This window comes from Lampris incognitus, chromosome 2 (assembly GCF_029633865.1).
Source record: "Lampris incognitus isolate fLamInc1 chromosome 2, fLamInc1.hap2, whole genome shotgun sequence".
Lineage (NCBI taxonomy): Eukaryota > Metazoa > Chordata > Actinopteri > Lampriformes > Lampridae > Lampris > Lampris incognitus.
In genome coordinates, this window is record NC_079212.1 from 111,413,046 (window position 1) to 111,423,866 (window position 10,821).

At 43.8% G+C, this 10,821-nt stretch overlaps 1 protein-coding gene across 6 annotated transcripts in view; it reads left to right on the top strand.

Annotated features, from left to right (window-relative positions):
- Nucleotides 1–10,821, top strand: part of LOC130108119 (plexin-A2-like) — an 86,513-nt gene that overhangs the window by 40,347 nt on the left and 35,345 nt on the right. For all 6 annotated transcript variants that reach the window (XM_056274969.1, XM_056274966.1, XM_056274968.1 and 3 more), the window contains exons 8-12: nt 3,020–3,134; nt 5,286–5,486; nt 6,740–6,836; nt 8,305–8,504; nt 9,500–9,651. In XM_056274969.1, coding sequence (XP_056130944.1) covers nt 3,020–3,134; nt 5,286–5,486; nt 6,740–6,836; nt 8,305–8,504; nt 9,500–9,651 — 765 coding nt within the window. The remainder of the gene's footprint in view (nt 1–3,019; nt 3,135–5,285; nt 5,487–6,739; nt 6,837–8,304; nt 8,505–9,499; nt 9,652–10,821) is intronic.

Consider the following 10,821-nt stretch of genomic DNA (forward strand, 5'->3'; position numbering starts at 1 on the left):
TGGCCTGTATAAGTCAATCCTTGTGTACATATGTATGAAGATTGTTGTGTTGTAGTGTTGTTATTCTATGTTAAGTACACTGAGAGAGCCTCAAAACTGTAGTCATATTCCATGTATATGCAAACCTACATGGCCAATAAACATGATTCTGATTCTGATTTGGATCGGATTCTGATATATGAATGTGTCCAAATTCGGAAATTAATACATGCGTTTCCGTTTTCCATGTAGGTTTTTTTTTTTTGGTGTTCCCACTGTTCTAAAGAATCAGATCCGTTTTACATTTGAGGAAAAAATTGGATTAGATTTAAGATGAAGACTGAATTTAGACTTAGTCACTGCCCAGTACGTCCACTTTCTTCTCCTGCTGGCCATGGAAATGCTTCATTATAACTGATGGTGCAAAGTGCTCGGCTTAAGGGAGCCTCTGCTGAGGTTGTTGCCAGAGAGGTGACACATTCTCTCATTTCATTTTCTTAAATTTTCTTTGGGTGGTCCACAAAATACAATTTAGTGACCTTTCTTTCACATGGCCATCTTTGGGGGCAGGCCCATTTGACATTGGTGTGTGTACTAACAATGAACAATTAACTGAACACACAATGAATGTACAACATACAAAGCCGGTTTCTCTAGAAAGGGAAGGCTTGATCGATGGAAATCTCATAACTCAAACCAGGAAATTAGCCGACAGAGCGTACACTAGCCATCTATTCAAAAACCTCTTAGATCGTGACATGTAGGTCTCCACATAAGCATATTACGCCTTTAGTGGGAAACAGTCGGAAGCTCATCATATCCGCTCTAGCCCAATACAGCCTCCATTAGATGCGGAGTGACCCTGTGAACTCTATGATTAATATTTCAGACCTAACACACATACCACATACACACACACACACACACACACACGCACACACACAAAACACCTACTCAGCCCTCAACCCAAAACACTGCCCCCCTTGCCCCACCCCCCCGACTCCACCCCCTCACCCCATTCAGTACCTTCACCTCAGCATCACATCAGCCTCCATAATTAATTATCCTGTGTCTGAGGTTCCCTGCTAGGCCAGTTCTATTAATACTCCAAACCCTGCAGCTGCCACCCACACACACACACACACACACACACACACACACACACACACACACACACACAGTGTATGCGTGTCCATGCTGACTCTGGGCAGCTGGTTAATATCCAAATTTAATTGGGCTTTACTACATTTATTGGCTTTAGTACATGACCGGGAGCTAAAGGATTAGAGTGAGTTTTATATCACATCTCCATGGTTTTAACACTTTTGTGATGGTTTTATTTTATCTCATGATCAAGGTTTGAGGGGGAGAGTGATTCTCATATTGTCCAGAGCCACTATTCCAACAGCTACTTCTATTACCACACTCCAAGCCCAGCACGCACACACACACACACACACACACACACACACACACACACACACACACACACACACACACACACACACACAGGGATATGGTACATGTCCAGTTTGCGGCACTCTAGCTGTTGCACTCCTTGTTGGTAATCCATCATCTGTGTATCTGCAGTTCTGTTCTCTCATCAACTCTGTTTTCCCTTCTCTTTAAGTTATATCACTATGACTGCGTACCTGAAATGTTGCAGTCCGGTACGGGTGATTTGAGTGCCAGCACCTGTTGATTTGAGTGCCAGCACCTAGCACCTAAAGATGTTGTGCTAACAGAGTCATTCCACTATACCCATCATCACATTACTCATTTGCACTGTGTAATCTCAAAGAAGTGAAATGGTACTTGATATGCTAACATGATGACAGGCTTTGAATTTGTTGACACACTGCTGGTGTGTATGCAACAGTGATAGTCTGTCTCATGCCTTGGTCCTTCTCTTGATCCACCGTGACCTTGTACAAGAACACTGTACTTTGTACAAATTATTACAAACTCTTACTTGGTCTATGAAATCTGGTAACCTGGCGAATCCAGGTGAAGGCTTGCTTCCCGGGTGTCACTTCATGATGAATAGTATCTAATAAAGAGGAAATTTAGAGGTCTAAGACTGTTTTTCCCCTTAAGGCAAATGAGGCAACATGTAGGTATTTTTCTTCTTTTTTTGTGCATTTTTTCCTCTCTTTTTCTCCCCAATTGTACTTGGCCAATTGCCCCACTCTTCCCTGCCATCTCGGTCGCTGCTCCACCCCCTCTGCCGATCCGGGGAGGGCTGCAGACTACCACATGCCTCCTCCAATACATGTGGAGTCGCCAGCTGCTTCTTTTCGCCTGACAGTGAGGAGTTTCGCTAGGGGGGCATAGCACGTGGGAGGATCACGCTATTCCCCCCAGTTCCCCCTCTCCCCTAAACAGGCACCCTGACCGACCAGAGGAGGTGCTAGTACAGCAACCAGTACACATACCCACAACCGGCTTCCACCCGCAGACACGGCCAGTTGTGTCTGTAGGGACGCCCGACCAAGCCGGAGGATTCGAACCGGCGATCCCCGTGTTGGTAGGCAATGGAATAGACCGCCACGCTACCTGGACACTGGCAACATGCAGATATTGCTCTCAACTTTGCCCTAATTTGACATTACATGCATCTCAGGAATCTACAGAGCCGTTGTAGGGACATGGTGGAAAAAAAATAGGGGGAAGTTTTGCGTTCCCTCGCAATACATTAATGTTTAGCAGACACTTTTATCCAAAGCGACTTCACACAAATAGTTAAATAAAAAAATGGTTAAAATGAACACCACCTACCTAACGCTGAATGATGAAAACAAACTGAATTATGATGGCGAATAACCCGACGGTACGATCTAGCACCAGCTGGAAGTTCATCTTCTTCTTCTTCACTGGGGAAAAAGGTTATTGCCAGGGAACCAAAAGTATTGCGAGAAAACACCCGCTAATTTTTGTTCTCACCGTGTCCCTGATATGGTTCCATAGGAATCAGATGTTGTTGGGGTTTTTTTTAGGCGATATTTTGTTTATGTAGCAACATGTGTGTTTCGTCCTCTAGCTGTCTGTCCTGTGTGAGCAGCACCTTCCGCTGCCACTGGTGTAAATACCGCAACCTGTGTACTCACGACCCCAGCAGCTGTTCCTTCCAGGAGGGCAGAGTCAACGCCTCAGAGGTACTTTCACTGTACACTCACATGTACATTACAGACGATCTCCCGAAATCTATGAAACCACATGAAACCCAGTGAAAGCACACTGTATATTATGTACACCCAAATATATGTCGTGCTTTAACATATTGTAGCGAATTCGGGGGACAACGCAACCACAGGAACTACAATATTGATCCTGTACTCTGAAAAAATTCATTTTATTTACTGTGCATTTTTGTTCATGTTCATGCAGTTGGTTTGACTGTTTTTCGTGCATCTAGCATACATGATGTTGTGTTTGTAATTATGTTTGTATCTAAGTCTATATTTTCAATTTTGTTTTAAAATTCAGCCTTTCTGACAAGCGCCTGGCTAGCATGCTCTGATGCTCTAATTCTAGCTTTTGATATTGACTGCTGTCATGCCAATTTAATTGCATGAGCTTGTTTTTCTTTAATGCTAAACCTGTATGTTAGAACATATTTTAGAACTTAAGCTATCTTTATTTTTCATGTTTTTATATGCATATATTATGCAAATAATTTTTTCGCTCCGTTTCTATCTATGTTTTTGCTGATACCAAATTTTAATTTTCCCACAGGGATTATAAAATTTCTAACCTAATCCAACCTACTTAACCTCCTCTGGTAAACATGCTCCAGTATTGTGCTTTCGGTCTCCTTTCTAACCACCACATCTGCACTTATTCTCACTATGCTGTGTTTTGTTTTATGGCGCTATTGCGTCATTGTTACTATTTTAATGCTATTTTCTAGCTGTATATTATCTTTTACTGCAACCATCTAATGTCCTCATCCGGGTCATTACATTTTCATCTCATACAATTGTCTGATATGCTGTGTGATGTTATACTATGATAACAGTGACACAAATACCCTGGGCCTTATATAGAGTAGTGCTAGACTGTTATCAGCTGAAGCATTATAAATCATTATACACAAGTCAAATGTTGAAAGTATTAGATATCACAAAACACTAAATTCTATAATACAGGACAAAAAAGGTGAAACAAAAATTCTTGCACTCTTAGAAAATCATATAGATGCATAGGTAGAGTAGGGTAACACCACATGGATGAGTATCTCCTACAGGCCACAGCATGGCATGACCATGTAGGATTTCCATGTGGGAAATGTGCTTGGCTGTAAGTAACACTAGCGGTTGAGCCTTTTTGATCCCCTTTAAATCCAAATACCATGAACCGTTTGCATAACATGTTATAATCTACATTATCTTCGTTATGTAAAATGCAGACTTCTTTGAATATTAACAGTGAACTGCATGTGCATGTGTGTGTATCTTTGTGCGCATGCATCGTGTATACGCGTATGAGCGTGTGTAAGTTTGTGTGTGTGTTTGTTTGTTTATTTACAGTTGTGAGGACCAAATGACCTCACAAGGATAGTAAAATCATGAGCCACACACCCAGTGGGGTCATTTTTCTTTCTTTTTTTTATTTGGGTTTCCCACGAGGAAAAGGGTTATTTCTAGGCTTGGGTTTGGGTTCACAGCTAGGGATTAAGGTAAGGCTAAGGCTTTGTTTGTTTGTTTGTTTGTTTGTTTGTTTGTTTGTTTGTTTGTTTGTTTTTGTTTATTTTAGGGTTATTGTTAGCATTACTATTATTGTTAGCAATATTTTTGTTAGCATCTGTGATGGACTGGTGGCTCTGTTATGGACTGGCGGCCCTGTGATAGACTGGCGGCCCTGTGTGATGGACTGGCGGCCTGTCCAGGGTGTCTCCCTACTTGGCCCATTGACTGCTGGGATAGGCTCCAGCATCCTGCGACCCTGATTGGGATAAGCGGCTTGGATAATGGATGGATGGATGGATGTTAGCATTATGGTTGGGTTAACATTTGTGTTAGGGTTAGGATTAGGGTTAATTTTAGAAAAATGGTTAGAGTTATATGGTTTGGGGCTAGGGAAATGGGATTTTGACTCTAACATGATTTTTTGAAGATGTATTTACACGTGTGTGTGTGTGTGTGTGTGTGTGTGTGTGTGTGTGTGTGTGTGTGTGTGTGTGTGTGTGTGTGTGTGTGTGTGTGTGTGTGTGTGTGTGTGTGTGTGTGTGTGTGTGTATGTGTGTTTGTGTGCGTGTGTTTGGGGCCACGTCTGTGTTTCTGTGTCTGTGCCTGTTGTTTTGTCAGGACTGCCCTCAGCTCCTTCACTCCGGGGAGATTCTGATCCCAGCGGGAGAGGTTCGACCTATTACCCTGAAGGCCCGTAACCTTCCCCAGCCGCAGTCAGGCCAGCGGGGCTACGAATGCGTGGTGAACATGCAAGGTGTCAGCCACCGTGTCACGGCGCTGCGCTTCAACAGCACCAGCGTGCAGTGCCAGAACAGCTCGGTATGACCTCAAACAGTCCCGCTGGGAGTCTCACAGCTGTCAAAAGAGGCAGACAGCTTGGATGCTGTGTAGGCAAGGCGCATAGTGTACATGAGGGACCAGCGCCTGTGGTGCTGCACACACTGAGCAACGTTAGAGGGGAAGGAGAGGTAATGTAAGGCGAGAGGACAGGGGACGTGTTTAAGAGGGGAGGAAAGTAAAACAGAGGGGAAAGGATAGGAAAGGAAAGGGAGGGGGAGGAATTTAAAAGTCCTTTGTTATCATCTTGCTTTACAAAGCATTCCTTGTGAAAAATGAAAATGGGTCATAATGTAAAAATAAGAAAAGAGATGCATTTGAAGTATGAGCTGGCTTTCAAAATACATATTATTTTGTATGTCCTTGAAAGATTACCATGGTCAATATTCTGCAGGTGTATATGGGGGGGGGGGTATGTAACTGGATGAGGTTGTCCCAAGACTCAGATTTGATTTCCATATCGCTGTCCCTGTCAAAATTATATGAAGGTAGGAGACATGCTTTGACAGCAGGTTGTCTTTACTCCTCCTACCTTTTATATACTTGAAAAAGACTTCCTGGTGTTTACTATAAGATTATAGTAACAATCAATGAAACCTAATTACAATTACCTATAGAGAGGTTTAGATTTGGCAGTGTTTATTGAAATTGTCCGGGGAACTTGGAGAAGAGCTGAAAGGCAGATGTTTGTAGCTGCACAGCAGAAATCAACACAAATAAATGACAGAGGCCTCTTTCCTCAGGTGTGGGCTCGATGGTGTTTTAAGCCCCCAACGTACTCTTCAAGACAGCGCTTCATGGAAGGCACTCCCCGCCCCCTACAGTTTCAGCCAACCACAGCTCTGGCGCTAACCCTAACCCTAACCCTAACCAGTGCTGTGATTGGATGAAACTGTTGGGGGCGGGGAGTGCCTTCTATGCAGTGCTGCCTGGAAGAGTACGTTGGGGGCTTAAAACACCATTGAAGCAGGTGTGGATGGTCGGCCATTTCGGCCAGGGTTAGTTTCCTTACTTATTACCACAGTGTAGAGCAGGAAGGCTTGGTACAAAATGACAGGTGGTTAAAAGCCTCTCCTCTGCACTGCCCTGTCCTCGTCCCACTTCCTTCCACTCTACCAGTACCACTTGTCTGTTTTTTTTTCTGTGCCACTTTTTTTCTACCTTCTTTGCTTTGCTTTGACTTTCTCCTCTCCCTCGTCTCTTCTCCTGCCCGTCTCACTTTCTCCCCCGCCCAGTACATGTATGAGGGAGTGAAGATCAGTGACCTGGCAGTGGAGCTCTCCATCGTATGGAACGGCAATTTCATCATTGACAATCCCGAGAAGATTAAAGGTGCGTCTGCCATCCATCACTGCCAGACCAGAGAAGTATAAAACACTCACTCGGCTGAGGATAGATGGGTCATAGAGAGCACTTCAAGGCTCCTGGAGAGCCTTGAGAGAAAGTTCACAATGGCGGGAGGCTCTTATCAAAAAAGCACCCAATCACCTGTGTGTCGGTAGGGTGAAGGGTGAGTGTTTGTGTTTGCTCAGCACAGCTTGCCTCTTCATCGTCATGCAGGAGAGGGTGTTTTTCACTTGGCATGCATGTAGGCTGCAGAATAATGATGTCCATGCTGTCAAGGATATACTCCATAATGGCTCGGCAGTCAGCGTCACAATTTCGAGGAAGTCACTTTTTTGATAGGGGTAATAATAGCATCCAGGAATTTAATTTAGTCAGCGGTCATGATTTAAGGAAATTACTTTGTCACAGAGTTCGTAAATGTCTCTCAAAGACAGTACAGGATGTGAGAGAGACAAACATTAGAGACAGGTTCATTGTACCTCCTAGTTAGATACACTTTTCCACCAATATTTGAAATAAAGAATTCGGTAACACTTTAGTATGGGGAACGTATTCTAAGTAAAAAAACGTAATTACTAGTGAATTAGTAATGATCAAGATGTCACTTTAGTATGGGGAAAAATTCTAAGTAACAAAAACTTAATTTAGAGTAATTTAACACTATTAACACTTGTAGTTTTGTGTTTTGTTATGTAAGAACAGACCATATTCATTAAGTGTTAGTAAGGGAGAATAACTCTTCTTGTGGTACTACCACCTTATAAAGTCCATACTAAGCAAAGCATATTGAGATGGTACTACTAATAAGCAATAATTCTGAGGTTATAGAGGGAAAACTCATAGTTAATGGCTTACTGGTTGTATAATAAGGCCATGCAGAATAAGGCATTAATGAGTACATAATAATGACCAATTAAGAGCCAATATGTTGCTAATTTGCATGCTAATAAGCACCTAATTAATGGTGACTATGTCCCCCATACTAAAGTGTTACCAAGAATTCATAGTAAGTTAACTTGTTAATCCTACCTGATTGTGTTGATTGTTGGAGATGGCCGCTTACATCCACAGTGACGATGTGCATTTCAGAATCAGAATCAGAATCAGAATCCTATTTATTGGCCATGTAGGTTTGCACATACATGGAATTTTGATGGTAACTGTAACAGCACTCCCTGCTGGTTCAAATTCTGTTATGCCAGTTTTTGTTGTCATTACACCCACCAGTTGATCACAGTGCCTTCACCGTTTGCTATTGGCACACAAACGAAGATTGTTTAGCCCAAAATGTCACCATATGAAATATTCATCAGAGTACTTTCTGCAAGTAATTGTTTTGCATTGAAATGCCTATTGGAATGGATTATTTGTTATTTGACATTTGCTTAAACGTTGCGGTGTGAAATAAATTGATTTTCTTTATCAACCCCGATGCCTTCGTTCCACCTCACAGTGCACCTGTATAAGTGCAGCGCCCAGCGGGACAGCTGTGGCATGTGTCTTAGGGCGGAGAGGAAGTTCCAATGCGGCTGGTGCAGCGGCGAGGGCCGGTGCACCATGAAGCAGCACTGTCAGCCCATCTCTCCATATGCAAGCCGCTGGCTCGACCTCTCTGCCAGGAACGTCAAGTGTACCAACCCACGCATCACTGAGGTCAGCTGCACTCTCTGCCGGGTCACTCACTCACTCAGTCATTTAAGCAGCCACCTACCTTAGAACCACATACACTGCCGAAAATTCACACTTGTATTTAATCTCATTTATGAAAAATGATAAATTTTCCTCATTGATTCCCGAAACATACCAGTTAAGCTCCTTAACATCCCGTTCCCTTTTACAACTAGACAAGAGTGTTACACGCATGTCTCAATCCTGGAAGCTGCACTAGCGAGTGTTGGCTGTGCTTGAGGAGGTATAGGCTATTTTGTTCAGGAGTGCATTGCCAGCACCCTCTGGGTATTGCTGTCCCCTCTTTGTATTTTACACATATACAGTATGCCAACCCACTTTGTTATGTTCAGCTCATAAATATCAACAACAAATACCAATTTTATTCATGGCCGGCTTCCAACTCCCCATTCAAACGTCCTTTCACCTGAACCCGTCTCACGCTTTATGCCACACTGGCTGCATCTGTAAAGTGCTTGACAGCTTAACGAATTCAGCCTATTTAGAGGATGGCTATGGATGTTTTATGTCACGAACTGCTGTTCATTCTCTTGAATGAGGCACAGTGGGTCAGGCACTGAGAAGCACGGCTCTCCCACATCAAAGTGCCGCAAGCCTTTGAAGTCCCTGTCATGTTATTAGTGTTTCTGAAGGAGCTGCAGCAGAATGGATCAAGTGCCCGCCGCTGCTTAGGGGAGTGAAGGGAGTCTTGCTCCGGCATTGCTCTTGTTCCACTGTGTAGGTCTAAACGCTTTCCCCACTTCAGTAGACAGCTTTCCACGGCAGAAGTTTCTGAACAGCACCCCTGAGATCGTATAATTTATTTTGGTCTGAAATATGCAATGGTGGTTCTCAAGTAGACCCACTCACGAGAGGCAAATTAACCATACAGATATTATCCATCTAACTGTTGGATGCATATGCCCAAACAGATGTGTATTCAAGTATATCTACATCTTATCGTCTTCTTATTCCTGCAGGTGAGCCCAGTGGCAGGGCCTCCAGAGGGGGGTACACTGGTCACCATCCAGGGCTTGAACCTTGGTCTATCCTTCTCCGAGCTGGAGGGCAACGTGGAGGTGGCAGGGGTACCGTGTACCCCACGGAAGGAGGGATACATCACTGCGGAGCAGTAAGAGAGACACCTCCCCTCTCCAAGCACACATGCAGACACAGATGTGCACAGACATATGCGGCAAACACAACCATACACACATACACAAACACCTACACACAGACAGACAGAGACGTATGGACATGCACAGTATGCATCGCACACACACACACACGCACACACACACACTCACACACACAAGGATGTAAACCGCTGTCTTGTAGCGCAACTTCCTTCCTGCTTTCGCTCCTTTGATATCGTTCTTTCCCACACGTGCAATGCTCACATGAACACACAGATATGTACAAACATTAACACAGGCGTGTGCATGCACGCACACACACATGCGCACACACACACACACACACACACATAAACACAAACACTGACACAGGGGCACAGTCTCCGGAGAAGATTGAGCCCAATGATGCCTCACCACGTTGTAAGATGCATAGGGGCTTTGCATTGCTCTCGTGCCATTTGGAGCTGAGGAAGAGCTGGGTCTTTTTTTCCTCGCCGTTCTGAGGGTGTCGGTGTGGCCGTAATTGAAATGCGCTGTGTGTCGCTGACTGGAGGGACAATCTGTTTGCCATGTGTTTCTCTCACAGCCATATAATGTGATTGCGCCACTGCTGCTGGGACTATATTTATATCCTTGCAAAAAAAAAAAAGAACATGCCAGCAGAAAATTGGAAAACTGTGGTGATGTATGAAAGAGAAGGGATGGTCTGAGGAGAAGGATTCATCGGGTGCTGCTATTGTATTGGAGGGACTGGGAGTTTGTTCCGCTGAGTAGTGCACACACACACAGTGCTTTAAAACATGGCATTACAGCTGTTAGAGTCATTCATTTTGGCAAAGGGTCAGTTGCTATAATGACTTATTCATGGTGCACTTTATCTTATTGACCTGACAGGCCATACTGAGTTATTGAAGGAACCCTTCTGTTGTCATGGTAACGAGTGGTAATGGTGGGTGGCACTCATGGTGAAGATGGGGAGGGATGTAGTTTATCATTTGTGTTATATGCTGTTATAGGTTTTCCATTAGTAAGAAAGATGGCCTCCGTATTGACGCACAACTTCGATGAAAGTCTACCTCAATCACATTGGCCAGGAGAGAGAGACCTGGCTTCTCTGGTGCAACCGATAACATATGTTATACAGTAGTAGTTCAGAGTGTGTGTAT